Source organism: Cicer arietinum, chromosome 5, assembly GCF_000331145.2.
Source record: "Cicer arietinum cultivar CDC Frontier isolate Library 1 chromosome 5, Cicar.CDCFrontier_v2.0, whole genome shotgun sequence".
Classification (NCBI taxonomy): Eukaryota; Viridiplantae; Streptophyta; class Magnoliopsida; order Fabales; family Fabaceae; genus Cicer; species Cicer arietinum.
In genome coordinates, this window is record NC_021164.2 from 24,075,842 (window position 1) to 24,093,365 (window position 17,524).

General features: G+C 29.4%; 1 protein-coding gene and 1 non-coding gene across 4 annotated transcripts; one reads left to right on the forward strand and one right to left on the reverse strand.

The window, feature by feature from the left end:
• The first annotated feature begins 4,533 nt into the window (after window positions 1–4,533).
• LOC101497300 (F-box protein At2g26850-like) lies at window positions 4,534–11,235 on the forward strand. 3 transcript variants are annotated; one of them, XM_073368172.1, is made up of 11 exons: window positions 4,534–4,697; window positions 5,859–5,924; window positions 6,141–6,475; window positions 6,621–6,703; window positions 6,898–7,067; window positions 7,807–7,888; window positions 8,908–9,418; window positions 9,814–9,887; window positions 10,094–10,269; window positions 10,636–10,710; window positions 10,819–11,235. In XM_073368172.1, the coding sequence occupies exons 7-11, from the start codon at window positions 8,924–8,926 to the stop codon at window positions 11,010–11,012; spliced, it is 1,014 nt and encodes a 337-aa protein (XP_073224273.1). In that variant the 5' UTR covers window positions 4,534–4,697; window positions 5,859–5,924; window positions 6,141–6,475; window positions 6,621–6,703; window positions 6,898–7,067; window positions 7,807–7,888; window positions 8,908–8,923; the 3' UTR covers window positions 11,013–11,235. The 3 variants fall into 3 exon arrangements, with proteins under 3 accessions (XP_073224273.1, XP_004499916.1, XP_004499917.1); XM_004499859.4 differs by having other exon boundaries at window positions 7,827–7,888; XM_004499860.4 differs by having other exon boundaries at window positions 7,830–7,888.
• Window positions 11,236–17,044: 5,809 nt separating this feature from the next.
• Window positions 17,045–17,205, reverse strand: LOC113786790 (U1 spliceosomal RNA). Its single transcript, XR_003473103.1, has one exon. It is a non-coding gene; the product is annotated as a U1 spliceosomal RNA (small nuclear RNA).
• Window positions 17,206–17,524: the final 319 nt, after the last annotated feature.

Here is a 17,524-nt window from a genome sequence, read left to right on the forward strand (position 1 = left end):
TTTAAAAATAATGAAAATGTCAAAAAAAATATTTATTGTTTATAGAAATGTATCTTCTTTAATTAACATTTTATTTTATCTCCATAACAATATTTTTACTTCAATAATCTCTCATCAAAGTAAAATAAACACTTATTTTAAAAAATTAAACACATAAAATGTTTTTACTAATAAACAACACCTTATCTTCCAGATTTTTACACCAACAGAAACGATTGGGATGCTGAGATGTTAGTATTGCTTTTTATTATAAAAAGCAACTCACATTCTATGGGTCGTATTGAGTAGGGCATGACTATGATCATACTATCTTTTATTTATTGAAAATTGTGTTCAATTTAAAGTAGAGAAGACTTTAAAGTTCATTAAATACTTACAAAAAGATTTATATTTATATCTCTTTAATAAAACTAAGGGATATCAAATTCGCAACATGAAATAATACATTAATTGAAGTTGATGATAGTACCTTCAATGTAGGCTCCACATGACTATTGTACACCCCAAATCAGTAAAAAAAAAAAAACAATTTTTATGCCGTCTTAAAATAATGAAAGAACAATAAAAATATATTTTTTGACGTAATTACTTCTTTGTATTGAAAAGTCAAACGACATTACTTCTAACTATTTTCCGTCTTATTTAGAATTTAGAGTGCGTACAAAGAATTTAGAGTGTGTACAAAAAAATTTATACCATAAATTTATCCTAACACCTCTCTATGGTGAAGAAAAGAGGGAGACACTCCAAACTATGTTGTTTTTGTGGATAATGTGTACATTTCTTAAATTGATTATTAGTTTCGCTATTTATTTCATATGTTAGTGACTCATTATATTAGTCTTGATATTCTTGTAAGTTACAATATCTATGGCCTATAATTATGAGTCATGTAGCATCGTAAAGATTGAACCTTGAAGAGTATAATGCTCTCATTCTCTCCTTCATCTCTACTATTCTAATACATTGGTTGATATACTTTTGATTAATTCCATAGCATGTTGTCAACATGAAACTTTATTATATGAGTGATGACACAATCAACTTTAATTATAAGAATATTTCTTCTTTCATGTCAATCCTTTATTTTTCCGTATAAATTTTGTTGAGAAATTTCTCTTTCTTGTATAAATTTATGAGAATAAAGAAGTTCCACGTAAGAGGGACGCGTGTGTCCGTTAGTTTTTGCCCTAGTTAAAACCTAACAATTTTCGGATTGCAGTGTTCTATGGATCCAGTTTAATGGATTGCACATTTTTTCCTCCTTCAGTTGTAGAATTCCATATAAATAGAAGACTCTGCTCAAAAGTAGGTAATATGTAGACATAAGATTTGACTCGGCTCTACCATTGTGTTAAAGTAAAAACTATCCGACCATCATTTTCGAGTAAAATATTAAAAAAGCTCTATTTATTTATGATAATCGAGGTATTCATATCCATTTCAATCACATAGATTTGAAATATTTGTATATTTATTTGTTTTCATTTCAAGTCGGATGTTTTAGAAATACTGTAACTACCTTAACTATAAAAATCTAGTTAAAAAAAGGTAAATAGATAAAAAAAAAAACACAACCACAAAGTGACCATTTATATTATAGACACTTGAAACCACATAAATTCCAAACAAAAAATATTGAGAAAAATAGAGAGGGGTTAGAAGCAAAGGAAATGAATGGAAGGATTTTTTTTTTTTTTTTTTTTTTTTTTTGCCTTTTAAAATACAAGTAGGTACTTCAAACTTGTGGGGTGTAGAAAAAGGTAGGGTAGTGTCGACAGCAAGGTTGATAATTATATTTATTTTTAGAATATTAATTATTAGCAAGTGTCCTTGTCTATTTGTTAAAAAGTTAAATATGAAAAATTACATTAAAACTTATATTTTCAACTATTTCAAAATTGTCCTTTTCATGATAAAATTTTATTTTTTATTATTTGACAAATAATCTTATCATATAAAAGCAGTCATTTTTTTTTGAAACAAATCACCATATAAGAGTAATATGTTAAATGAAAAAATTGGATGATGCTAACAAGTAATAAATTATCTTTTTTTTACACCAAAATACCCCACTCCCAAATAATATTATGTGATTGCTCTACATTAAATTAACGAACGTCACAATTACGTGTTGCAAGGTAAGATCGTAGAAGATGTTTTATGCCATAACACATAATATATGATTTGTGTTAGATAGCACACCAAATTATTTATATCTGTCGAACAATATCTTTGTGTCCCGTTTGCAACTGCCGTTATATCCTTATTTGCAGTCGACCTCCCAATCAACCCCACAACAACAGAATATAGCATAATCGTCTCTATCATCACCTCACATACATGTCCCTACAGAAGTTCCAAGTTATGATCCACCATCGACTAAGTATTACGTTCCGCCGGTACTAGAAATACCAACCTCCGGTTATCCGACATAAAGTGTGTTTTTCTATAATTTGTTTGGAACTTAGTGCACAACTCCTGAGTTGCGTTATGCTGTGTTTGATTCCATGTAGAATCTCAGTCTCAAAATTATATGGAAGTAGGTGGTAGTGGTTCTAATCCACCTATAATTTATAATAATCAAAATCAGAATGACTCGGAAAAACTTCAACTCGTTCAAAGAGCTAGACGAGTCCGACGACATCCTAGATGTGGAACTATAAGTCATTTAGGTGGACATCAATAGTATAAATTTGATGTTTTTTTCTCTCGTTAATTTAATGTATTTTTTTTTCATGTTTTTAATATAATTTTTTTTCTTCTTTTTTTTAATGTATTTTCTTTGAAATTTATAATATAATTTATTATTTTTAATTTTAATTATATTTAATTATAATTATTTTTAATAATAATAATAATTATTTATTAATGTATTATTTATTAATTTAATTATTTTTAATTTATTAAATAATTAATAATAATTAAAATAATATAATAATTATCAAAAAAAAAAAAAAAACTCTTAGTGTGAAGTCGCCCTTGGATCAACGACCTCCAACTAGGTCTGAAAAAGTTATTCCTTCATCTTGTGGCGCCCTCGGCCAGCTACTTATTATTGACTCTAAAAAAAATAGAACAATCAAGTAATATTATTTAGGAGTGTAGTATTTTGATGTAAAAGAAAATATATTTAAAATAAAATTCATAATAAAAAGAGGAAAAGAGAGCTATAGGAAAAAAGTTATTAAAAGAAAAAATAAAGATGAAGCAACCTGAAAGTGAAAGTGGGAAGAAGTGAAAAAAAGAAAGTACGTAAAATGTCAAATTTTTAAAGAAGGTTAATATTTAATTTTCACATGTATCAAATGCTTCTATGGATATATATAGGGGTGGGAATAGGCCAGACCAGACTTTGAAAGGCCTGAGCCTGACCTACGATAAATTTTTGAGGCCTAAGCCTGGCCTACGGCCTATGATAGGCTTTTTTTTCGGCCTGAGCCTGGCCTACGACCTATCATGGCATGACCTGTAAGCCTATTTAAAAGCCTTATTCACATTAAAAATAATTTTTCTAACAAAATAATTTTAGAAAAATATGAAAAAAAAACACCCTTTAAACCCTAAAAAATGATTTTTGGTTTAAAAGAATAAATTTTTTATTAAAACAAACGCACCTATTATTATCTCTTAAACAAATGGTCTCAAACAAACTCAGATTATTACCTCTCAAACAAATCATCTGGTACAACATCATATTTAGTAATATATATATATATAAGTAATAAATAAACAATTATCTATAGCTACATGATGTTCTACACATATCGATTTATATGATTCTCCATATACCAATACTAATGTGTATATGTATATATATATTAAATAAAAAAATGATTTTCTAACAAAATAATTTTTAAAAAATATGAAACAAATACCTTTTAAACCCTAAAAAATAGTTTTTGGTTTAAAATAATAAATTTTTTATTGAAACAAACGCACCTATTATTATCTCTCAAACAACTCAAAATATTACCTCTAAACAAATCCTCTCAAACAACTCGGAATATTACCTCTCAAACAAACGCATATTCAGTAATAATAAACAATTAGGGTTTCTAAATTTATATACTAATAATATATATAAAGATAACAAATAAATAATATTGGTTTTTATAAAATATAAAGTAACAAATAAATAATATTGGTTTTTATAAAAAAAATATGTTGTTTTCATACATGTTTGTTAGAGTGAGTGCAATGGAAATTAGAAGAAGAAAAAATAGAGAATGAAAAACATATAAAATATATATAGGCCGGACTGTCAGGCCTACTAGGCTTTTTTACGAGTCTGAGTCTGACCTATTTACATAAATAGGCTTTAAAAACAGCTGACCTTTTTATTAAACAGGCCAGACCAGACCATAAGTAGGCCAGACCATAGACCCCCGTCAGACTCAGACGGCCTAGCCTATTCCCATCCCTAGATATATACACACACATATATTTTTAGAGAAGGTTAATATTGAATTTTCTTATGTATCTTTATATATATTTGAGTAAAAACTATATAAATAGGGTTCTTGTTTCTTGTATCTCCTTTTACGCTCACTTCTATTGTCTCTTACTATTTCAAAACTCCAAACTCCAAAACCATCCCGACTTTGTCATCAGCCAACCCAAGACCACCGACCTTCCGGCAGCGTTTTCCGGCAACCCGACACCGTCCTTCTTTCTTTCTCAATCGTTTAGTTCTGGTTCGTTTCTATTCATCCTTACCCAGTTTTTTTTCTTATTTATTCTTCTTTTATGTTGTTTCAATGGCTCTTTGGATTCTTATTTTGAACATTTTTGTTTTGTTTTTATTGTGTTGTTTCGTTGAAATATAGTTCTTCTATTATGGTGATTTTTTGTCAAACATCGTGTCTATTTTGCGAAAGAGGAAAATGAATTTTTTCTCTTATTTGAGATTCATTTTCACGTGGTTTTTGCGCTGTACCCTTGAAATCGTGACTTGCAAATGATTTTTTCAAAGAATCTTGATTATAATGAATATCTTAGGACCGGCCCGGTTAAAGATGTTAGTTAATTTTAGCACTTCTATGTTTGATGGTGTTAAGTTAATTTTAATTTTGGCATTGTGTTAGAGATGTTAAGTTAACTTATAGTTTAATCTATACATTGGTACGATTCTATGAAGCACTGATACTTACATGTTAACACTATTAATAATTTGAGTAAATGAATTAATTGAATGTAATCAAGGTGTCAATGTCGGGGAAACACTTTTGGTGAGTTAATGCTCTAAGCATTGTCTTGCACTTAGCAGTGGGTTTCTTTAGTTGTTCATTTAGCTTCTTTTGAATCTAATGCACTGCGTTGTCATGAGAATGAAGATGTTATCCTTATACATGTCTATTTAAATAAAACATCACTCAGCAATTGAAAGCTGGGTTCTACCTATGACATTAATCCCATGTTCAAAAGCTTGTTATAGTAATATCATTGGTATTCGATTAGCACAATGGCATGGTCAAGTTTTCTTAATCTTGTCTCATTTACACATAAGGTTATGAGCAATAGGAGAGCTTAATCTGTCTTCATTTTTGCTATGTAAATTATTAAATCTCGTTGACATGTCCATGATTATATGTGTGCTATGATTAGATGTAAGTGTCATTTTGAAATTGTTATAGATAAAATCCAATTTTGAACAAAATAAGCTTTGAATCCGAATTTGGACACAAGCCGATTTTGAAACATAACCAGATATGAAACCAATTATAAATCCGGTTTTAGGAGAGATATGTAGTTTTTGTTTTGATATCCAAGCCAAATAAGGGGTTAATATCTGATTTTTGAAAAATCCAATCTATGCACCGTCCTACCCTTATTTATTACTTTTTATTATTATGCAGGCATTGGCAAGGTGTGACAATCTTGAAAATGTTTTTTCTGGGGTGAAATTCATTATCCGTTATCAGGTTTGTAGAGTTACCATACTTCTATCATAGTATCACTGTTGTTATTCACTCCTATTTTTAAGTCTGATTTTGTTTACTACCTACATTTATACACTTTGCTTTTTTGAAGAATTCTATTCTATTTTGGGTAAATTGTTATGGGTGTTGGTCTAATTTTTATGAAATTATGAAGCATACTCTGCACTTCACTGAATTTTGTTAATTGAACTCTGGCAGGACTACATAATAAATGCTTCTCTTCGGCACCATGAAATGAAAGCACCTAAAGTTCAAGATTCTTTATCTTGGGGAAAAAAGTACAAAAGCCAGTTTTTTGGTACTGAGATAATCTCCGCAGCAGCATCTAGCTTAAATAAATTTGCTAATGACGGAAGCTTTATGCGTGAGTTATTTAGTAAGGAGAGTGGCAATTCCGATGGCTCTATTTTGGAAAGTTTTGAAGCCGAAAAAGGTTTTTTCAGATGTAAACACACCTGGTGAATGAAAGGCAGTAGTGAAGAATAAGATGAGTGCAAACCAGTTGAAAGAATGAAGAAGCTGACAAGCTAATGGTAAGGCCATAAGAGGAGAGACTACACACTCTTTTCTAGACATTGTCTCTGTTTCTCAATATATTGTCTACATAAAGCATATCCTTCTAGCTTCTTGTTTATTTTTATTCAATTGTGTGCTTTTTGTTTTTGTTTTGGTGGGCAGGAAGAAGCAAAGGTTTTGAACACAAAGGAGGGAAATGAAGAAGATCATACAATTAGATCAAGAACCGATGGAAGTTCTAGAAGGTATTATTCTATCTTGAATTTCGTGTATTGCAACAAAACATAGTCGGACTTATTTTCTTTGATTTTTTTGCTTATGTTTTTTTGTATGCTCATAAACATGATTGATGTGTAGCATCAAATGTATTGATTTCTACAACTTTATGCATTCTTAACTTTTCTTATGATTTTGACAATGACATTTTACTTTATTCAAGGTATGCTATGCAGAGGATATCTGCTGAACAGAAGAAAGGAGAAGACGATGCTGATATGCATCTTGCTTGTAATATAATGCAGAACAAGCAATTTAAGGTTTCTACGCAGGTAGATGATGAATACAACTTTGAAGATTGTCAAAGCAGAAAGAGTAGAAAGAGGCCAGGAGGTGAGGACCCAGAGAATATCCATTTATTTAATAAATTTTTTGTTTAGATATATTTCTAACGGTTTCTTTAATAAGTGAACAATGATGGTAACTATTTATATTTTGAACTAATTTAATTTTTGGTTCACCTCCTTTCGTCACGAGCCCTATTGCTCGACATATAGCAACAAAATATTTTACTAAAGAAATTGAATGATATGTAAGAATTTGATTTTCAATAATATAGTATATAACAAAATTGAATAACACTTTCCCCATTCCCCCAATTTAAAAAATAATTAAAAGTTTAATATTAGAAAGATTCAATTGGAATCATAGTTAATACTTTAATTTAATAGAAAAAGGTGAGAAATCAAATCTACTTATTTCTCGTATTTTTTGTTCACGAGGAGTCGTCCTCAAGCACTATACCTTTGAAACCCTAGATCTCTAAAATCTTTCTCGTGGTCTTTCGTTTTCCATTCCACTCTCATATATCTTTTATTATCCATTGGAAAAAAATCCGTAATATACGACCATTTGAATCGTCTCTCTATTTCGCTTCATTTTACTCTAGTTAGAGACCTAGAAATTTATTTTTATATCAAAAAGTAAGAGTAATTTGCGGATCGCATCTCAACCTTCTCAAGTTGCAAAGAGATTGGTAAGTATGATTTTTATTTCTTATAAATCTCACATGAATGGACTAGATTGTGTCTTTTTCTGCTAGTTGAAACTGAATACAACTCATTTTTGGTAGCTAAGATATCATCCCTGCAGCAGGTTATAGGGACATATTGAGATCCAAGTGCAGACAAAGAAAAATTTCCCTCCAAAAAAAGGTAAAGAAGCTTTTCTACATTTTTTAATAGGAATTTGTAAAGAAATATGTTTGTGTTCGAAATTTGTGAAAGATGGCAGTGATTTGATTTATTCTCTAAAAAAAGTTAAATTACTTGTAAAAATTAAAGATGAAAAAAATAACTTTGATCTCTAATTTGACGCCTCTAACACCTAATTGAGGAATTAAAAATGACTTTTAATATATTGTCATTAACTTTAAATCTTAAATAGATTGATTGTTTGAATCTTGAATTTGTAATTACCTGAGTTCAATTATTTTGGTGGTTTGGTGGCAGTTTTATTTTAGTTCGAGCATTGCAGAAGTTGAATAACTATTCAAAGGTCCTACCAATTCAACATCCGGTTTAGTTTTTAAAATATCTAACATATTTTGAAACTCAAGCATCACAACTCTGTAAATATATCCAACACCCCATTTAATTTGATTCATATATTAACATAAGTAGTTTTCAATTTGATTATTGTAAGATTAAAATTTCTATGCACATTCTTTATTGATATATGTGCTGTATAATTTTTTATAAGCATATATGCCTTGTATTGATTAGAACTTTGGGCTTAACAATGGCTAGTGTGGGTACTAGTTGAATCATGAATTGCTTTCAAGAACTATTCTTTAGTTATAAACTATTTTTAAGTTTTTGAACTAAATTGAAGGTATTTTTAATGTTTCATGTTCTTAATTACTAAAACATTCATATACTACAAGACAACAACAAAGAAATCATTCTAGATTTTTTTGTAACTATGTTATAGGTATGAACTATTCACCAAGTTGAGAAGTGGCTTATCTCTATGGGGGTAGAAATAATTCTATATATGTGGTCAAGAGTGAGCTCATAGATTTTTAATATTCTTTATCAATTACAGAACTTTTATCCTATTAGTTTTGGCTCCAATGTGATGAAAATTTGGATTTTACTTCAAATTATTGGTTGTTGTTAATTGATAAAAATGAAATATGTTGATAAAAAGAAAACTATCTTTTTTGTTTTAGGTTCCCACAAGTCATAATGTCACAAGAGAAACACTGTGTACCAAAATTGATGAATCAAGAGGATTGTAAGGTTTCTCTCTTAGATATCCCTGATGTGATACTGGATTGCATTCTCAAGCGCCTTCCACCATTAGATTTGTTCAGAGTATCACAAGTGTGTACTTATTTGAGAAATATTGGCAGAAGCGATGATTTGTGGGAGACACATATTGAGCATAAATGGAGTAAGTTAGTAGGTAATGATGCTCACCATGAGTGGCAATGGCATACAACAAAAATAATAAATGAAGGAAGTATAATATTTTTACCTGAAAACAAAGAAAATTTATTGTTACAACAAAGTCTGAGTGGATCTTGTGGAACTATTAGTGGTGACTCTCCATTTCTACGCCTTCATTCTTATTTGAAAAGTTATAAGGGCTTGAATGGTTTGATTAGAAATTATTCGAAAATGGCATTGTATATTTGTCTTGAGACTGGCCGCTTCTGTTTTCCTGCACAAGTTTATAAGGTAAGACTAATAAAGACTATATGCATCTGAATACTTCTTTTTTACTTCTACTAGTAAAACCCCAATTTAGACATTCAAGTATTACTTCTCTCTTACTTAGTACCCAAAGTACATAAAAATATAACGTAGTATCTATTGTTTTAAAAGTAGTCCCTATTGTGTTCTCATATTTGTCATGTTAGTCCATAGTATCTTGTTAATATATAACATTAACCATAAACATTAACAAGAAGTATATGAGAAATTTTTAGCGAATACATGCATTTTTTTCATATATTATAGGGACTAAGTAGAAGAGGGATTGATACATAAATAAAGAGGGATTTAATCTAATATTAATTACTTTTATCATTTGATTTGGACATTAGTTAAATCATATAGAACTTTTTTTGCAGGCCACTCGGTTTACATTATACTGTTATGATGCCCTTGTATGTTATGACTCTAAAACAGACACTTTCCGAGCAAGGTACAATTCACTCCTTTATAACATTAATGAGATCCTATTACTCATACTTTTCAATAAGTTTTGGATATAAATTGTAGCAGAAAGTTAATACAATCATTGTTAATTAGTATGCTACTTATTCGTGTGACCCTGAGGGAAAGTCTACGAACTTACTGTTATGACCCAATTTGTTTGTAGTTTTATTTCAATTGCTTTTTATTTTATAGGTCTCCAAATGGTGGGCGACATATGATTGAGAAAGATATTCATTGGGATAGGTTGAGAAAGCCACCACATAATACTTTTCTAGTTGATTTTTATCATTCAAATTGTCTGAATGATTTGAAACCAGGAGATCATATTGAGATTCAGAAGAGAAGAAGAAGAGCACTCCCTTACTGTGGTAAAAAATACAATATTTTTTTATTATATACTCTCCTTGTCATGAATATAATGAATATAAGTAACAAAAACTCATATTTAATGGTCTAAACTATACACAAATCTTAATCAATTTCAATTTATTTAATGGTGTCATTCTTAAAATACTTCTCAAATAATATAGATTTTATTTTCTAGTAACTCTTCTATTCTCGTAAAATAAGTTTTCATGAAGTTATTTAGAAAATATATTTATTACGTTAAAAAATATTATTTACAATTAACTAAATTTTTTAATTAATATGAATTTAAATTGTTTATAATCATAACAAATAGTAATTAAACTTTGTAGCTAATTTTTTTTTACTTTTTTGAATGAGTTATATAGAGTGGTGGTATGCTGTAGTTTGTCATTTGGGATCATGTGATAAGGACATCAATCACTGCTCTTGCCGAAATAGTGGTAATGCTCACTAAATATATTATTAATTATTTTTGTTGTCTGTTATTGTTCTTTTCTTTCTTTATATGAAGGGTCTTGCCGTTGAATTTTTTTAATGTTTATTTCCAGACACATTGGTACTGGAGTTCAATCAATACAGCCACACTGTCACATATTCATTAACTAGATCAGCTATTAACAGCAAAGTGTATGTGGAGCTAACTTGTCTCGCTGGAATCAGAAAACTTACCGATGATGAAGAGATTATAAAGTGGAAAAACCTCATTTTTACTAGAAATCAAGAGCTCCGACTAGCTGAATGAGTAGAATATGCTATCTATTTCAATTTAAAACTGTTTTTATTTTTAGTTGCTTAAGTTAAATAGAATTGTACTTCTTAAGTAATTTCTCACATTTGGTTAAGTCTTAAATAATTTCAAACTATTGAAGAGAATTAAGCGGGATTAATGAGGCACTGCATGTGGATGATAAAAGCAACTTGTTAATTGTTTTCTTGGTTTAAAATATTGTGGTTTGTTTATGATCTTTTCAACTATCTTGGTTGAGAAATAATGATCTTTTACTCTTTGATATTATTTGTGCGACAAAAAGGATAGTTTTGTTAGATCGATTATATTACACCTTTATTATTAAAAGGTTTATTTTGGAGGAGGATACGACGGTGTTGAATACAATAAGATTTTTTCTTATGTTTCTCCAAATCACTAGGCAGTAATCATACCTCCCTATTGTACAATTGTTACAATTATTGGAGATGATCCGAATCGGTCAATAAGGTCGATATGTCAAAATTAAGGGAAATTTAATCTGTCATATCTTATCCAACATGGTTGGATGGGGAGTTTTGCTGAGAATGTGGAAATTCTTAAAATTATAACTAAATTAGAACAATGTTGATTCCAAACCAGAATTTACACCCTAGCAAAGTATTTTATTGCATAACTGATGTTTTGTCCTTTCAAAATCATCTCCCTCAATCGCATCCCTTTTTCATGAACTTTATTCCACACCACTTTGGCGATTTCTCTCACAAAGGTTTATGGTATAAATAACTATATCAAAATATGGGCTTAACATAATAGCAAGTTGTGTGAAAAGAGAAATAGTTCAGTTTGGTGGCAAGACATTGTAAGTGTTCAGAGTCAGAGTCACAGGGGTGTTAGTTGAGATGACCCCTAAGATTCTAAGACTCTATAAGGAGAGTTGAATAGAGTCTAAATTATAATATTTTTTGCAAAATCATTATTTTTATTAAGAGTGACAAATGTGACTTTTCTCATTGGTTATTCCACACAGAAAAATGAAATGTTATTGCAAATAAAGATATGATTAAACACTTTAAATAAGAACATGTTAATTGATTGATTTAATTATTGTTTCAATCAATCAATTATGTATGTTAGAACTAAGTTGATTTGAAGAATAATGACCCTTAATTATTTTTAGGTTAAATTACATCTGTGGTCCCTTAACTTAATTTCAGGTAACGTTTTATTCTTTTAAAGGACCACAAATGTAATTTAGCCTTATTTTTATGATAACATAAATTATTTTGTAGGAACAAATTATTATGCTAATAAGTTATTTAAGTGTGCAGACTCTTGTCATAAGTATTGAACGCTTTTACGTTGCATCCTTTGATAAATAGACAAGTTAAACAAATTAGTTACGACAATACTCTGTTACATCAGTTGAAGTGTAACTGATTCTAAAAAGCTCGCTCTCAATACACCCCTGTTGAATCTTTTGGATAAGTTCACTCTGTGATTATGTGTATGATAATGCATACTGACCTCAGAGAAAGTCAACATCCTCTGACAGTCTCATCCTTTGGTCATTCTACCTCTTCTATCAAGATACGTTGAATCAATCATGAAGACAGATTTGGACAAACTTTTAATGTTGATTTGAAATCTTTGAAGATTTCATACGAGTTGTAAATTCACATGCTAATTTCATGCAATCATAACAACGGTCAGAAAACCTAATGAACTAAATGACTCTAATAAGATTTGTGATCGTCCTTAAAAATATTGAACAACAATGGAAAACAAGAGAAGTATCTATGTCACTACAAACACTTAAAAATCTCTTGTATTAGCTTTGTGTGCTAAGAAACCTAGTAAATCTTCTGAGAACAATAATCTGTGTAAACACTCTTGTGTGAGAATTAGTTCCAAACCCAATCTAAACACTTTGTAACTTGGCCCAATAGCAATTTTCAACATCAACATCTTGACGATACTAAGTTAGAATGTTGAGAAGATTTGAACACAATCAGTTGACTAGAAGACATTTAGTGAATGTGTGATTCCATTGTTGAATAATGAATTAAATTATTTTGTGTGAAGAGACTGTATGTAGCTACTGTGTTGGTGGTGAATCAAGATAAATTAACTTCTATTTCTTCCCTTATTTCTTTATTTATTGTTTTACTCAATTTATGTTTTTGACATTACAAGTAATTTAAATTGTTTTTAAATTAATTTTTTTGAAACAAAACACAAAATACAACTGAGTTCAAACCACTATTTTTTTTTCTCTCTACAATGTATAGAATTGATATAAAATAATATTGAATACAACTAATAAATAAAAAAACTTAGCCAAAGTAAAAAATCGATTTAAACACAGTTCATGATTATTTAAACATTTCAAAAATAGGTTTTAATGACAATATTCAAAATCATGAATAGGTTCAAAAACATAAATTTTCTAACCGTAAGTTTTTATATAAAAAATGGAACTGATAAGAACATAACATGTAAAAGGTAAAAAGATAAAGAAAATATCACATTGATATTTAGACAGGTTCCTCTACTTGCCCTTGTATATAAAGTACATTTAATCCTAATAACAGCTTCTTCCTTTATTATAGTAGGAACGTTTACAAGATTCTTTGCCGATTGATTACAAAGCTTGTACAAAAATCATTTCTTTCCTAAACACTCAAAAACCATATTTTCTTAAAAACCCTTCAAGAAAACATCTGGACCAACACCTTCAAGATGGAAACACCCATTCAGACTTGAAAATATCAACCCCCTAGAGTAATCACCAACTTTAGTACTACAAAGATCCTCCTTTGAGTCCTAACAAGGTGAAACCAATTGAACCTCAATCGCTCACCAATAGAACAATCATTGCATAAAATGATACTCCGTACCTTTCAGGTTTATCTCTTGAGAACTCAATTACACAAGAAGTTGAATCAACAAAAGTGTTTTATTTTGATTATTTTCTCGAATGAATTAATTATGAAGAATGAATGAAAGTATTCAATCTATACATTAAGAGAATTGATTCACCTGTTTCAAACACCTGAATTGATTTCATGATCTCTATAAGTCTATTCACGCACATATATGTCAATTTATGAGATTAAAATCATTTTCAAAAGAAGTTTATAAAATGGTTTTCTGATTCAAGAATTTAGTGGATATTGAGAATTGAAGTATTAATAAAGGCACTCAAAACCGTCTAATTAAAACCTAGTTTATACATACATCAAAAAACTAAATATATTATAGAGAAACCTTTCATTCACGGGGGTATTCAAGTAAATTGGTTTTGACCAAGGTTAAGGAATTGTTTAGACGACTCGAGAAATATGTCTTTTTGTAATTGAAACATAAGTTCCCTCCTCTATATACGTTATCTGCTGACAAGGAAGGTACTATGGCCTCACCTACAAGTATGATTACAGGAATTTTTTAGTAGAATGGGAATTGGTGTGGAAAGTTATTTAAGAGGGAATTAGAGTTAACAATAAAAGTGTCAGTAGTATGGAATTTCTTCATGTCTGACAATGTCCGAGATTAATGGGTGAAGAGTAATTCTAGGAATTTAACATATTGTGATAAAAAATAGTTATGAGACAGTGAGGGGATCTTTTTAGAGGTGATGTGTTACGAAAATTAATTGTGCAAGTATATATAGTTAAAAACACGTAATATAATGAAAGATTGTTTTCATGAGGATTGATTGTGTTACTAATTTTAATATTTTTCTAGACAAATAATTTGTTTGTTATAAAAATAAAAGAACACATTCTTTGGTAACAGTTTAAAATAAATTGAGGAATGTAAATTTAGATAAGAGACACTAGATCTAGTTTAGATGACAAAGGATAGTTAAAGATTTAATTTGGTTGTAGCATGCTATAGCATTCTTGGGACCATTTGACTTTGGGGGTTTCCAACTCAATTATCAAGTTTTTCAAATGCATTATACTATCCATGGATTCATGATCACGATCAATCATACAACATTACTAGCACAAAACTTTCCTATGGACTTAAGCGTTATTCCTAACTATTTAACATTAATATATTTTCTAAGCATATTAACTTAATCCATATTAAATCAAGCATTTATATCTTTATCCTTTTCGAAGTTCGAAAGACATAAAACCTAAATGATCAGTTTAAGTTTCAAAGATTAGATTTAAAAACAACTTATTTGAGCAAAAACTAATAAAAAATACAACATACGAAAATGCAAATAACCTCGATAATCCTTAATTACATAAAAGTTTGGCTCATATTAAGCTTAAACAGCAAATAACAAATACGGCTTTGTAGGAAAATAAGAATCACCAACAAAAGAAAAGAAGCTTTGTAGAAAAATGTTTTAATTATGTTTATGGAACTCTATATATGTTTCTCCTCTTTGTTGTTCTTTTTAGTGTTTGATGCTTTGATAGGCCGTTGAAGTGGATATATATAGAGAAGAAAACTCCTCTCTGTTTGTAAAATAAATCTTTTGCCTATGAAATAAAATTAAAAGTTAGATTTTGGATCAAGGCAATGAGTATAGAATACTACTAGAATTAGTTTTCAGGTCAAAGAACAAATTTTGGACTACCTTCTTTGGCCAATGACAACTAAACCATCTTCTAGTTGTTTTGTTTCTTTTAAGGATTTTGAACTATTAAAGACAGTGGATGATTTATTAAATAAATTGTCATAAAATATTATCATTCATGCGGTGAATCTGACATTATCAAATATGTTATCGTGATTTTGGTAAAGACTACATTTTAGTGCTTCCACAAAGATACATGCGATTTTTTTTGAAAAGAATCTAATAAGTAAAAGACAAAGTAAGAACAAATTTGGTGGTGAATAGAGTAGAATACACAAGGGACAAATTTACAATCCACATGCATTTGTATTTACCTCTTGGAGATAGATTCTACTTGCCGTATCTGCAACTCTTACGTGTTTTATGCTCACACACATACAAAAATCTCTTTTGAGTGCAAGCTGTGCATAATTTTCACTTTCACTTTAAAAACCTTGAATTTCCATGTCTACAAATATGATAACTATACGTTAACTAATTAATTAGTGTTTGTTTATATTAGTTGTGATTAAAAAGCCCCACAAAAATAAATCTTCTAAGGTATCTTCCTTTTCATAAAAATACTATAGATGAACACTCTATGACCAACACCTTAATTAATTATTGATGATCCTAGTTTAAAGCCAAGAGGGTTTAATTTCTGAAATTTTAATTAATTTTGGTTCTCATGTTGTACCAAAACTAACAAGTGCACAAAAGATCAATTTCCATGCAAAAGACTTTTGAATCTCAATACTATTTCATTATATAATTTAATATAAGAGTATAGAAGTACAAGAGCTCTTTTAATTAGAATTCAATACAAGAGCTATTTTCTTAGAATTTCACTTCATTTATGTGTAGATTGGTCCAAGTCCATGCTTTGTACAGGAAATTTCACTTACATGCCTTCTTTTTTGTATATCATTGAAGAATAAAAAATGCACAAAAACATAAATAATAGAATCAATTCACTTCTCAATCAAGTTTATTTTACATACTTGCTTCTATAAACACCATTCAAGTGCTTCCAATGTGGCGCACTAATTTATAAAATTTACATATCATCTTAATAATCCTACTATATTAAAACTCAAACTCTCCAAAAGAATTTCATCATATTACACCACTCCAAACAATGCCTAAAACAAGAAGAAAGTGAAGAAAGTGGAATAGGATCTTATAATAAAGAACTAGAGCAAATAAATATATATAGTCTTGACCTCACTCTTCATACTGAGCAATGTGGACTTTTGCATTTTTGCTTTGGTTACCTTTAAATAATCAGAAATTTTATCCCCAGCTCAGTACAAACTATACATGTTTACACAACTTAACAAAAAGCTGATAAAACTTTGAACTGCTTAGACTTTGTAGTTGACATCTAGAAATCTTAAAACAATAAAAGAAATGTTTAATTAGGTTGCAAATTTGATAGATTTGTTATCTATTATCGTTACAATTCAAAATAAAGTTTCAAATCTAGTTGGAAGGGGCTGCGCGAACGCAAGCCCCCACTGCCACAAATTATGACATAGGATCTCCTACTTGAGGAAACCTTAGATTGACACCCCTCCAAAGTGCAATGGAAGTCATCAATCTAGGCCATGATTCTTCTTGATCAACCATTGACCTTGTCCAGGTAAGTATGTTCCAGAGTTGCTAATCATGTTTACTTTATACACATGTCTCTGTCAATACCATTTAGCTGTTTCCTATGTGGGACTCACAATTTTTACAAATTTTCAAGTTTGGATCCTAATAATTGGATAAACTTTGAGCTTTCTATTACTTTTTAACTTTTTATTTGTATTGTGCCACATTTTCACATGATTTTATTCCCAAAACAATAACATTCACAGTTTCAAATGAAAACAAAAAATTGTTTGTCTCTATGTGCAATACGAAATTGAATGCCACAAACATGTTCATGAAGATTTGAGAATATATATATATATATATATATATA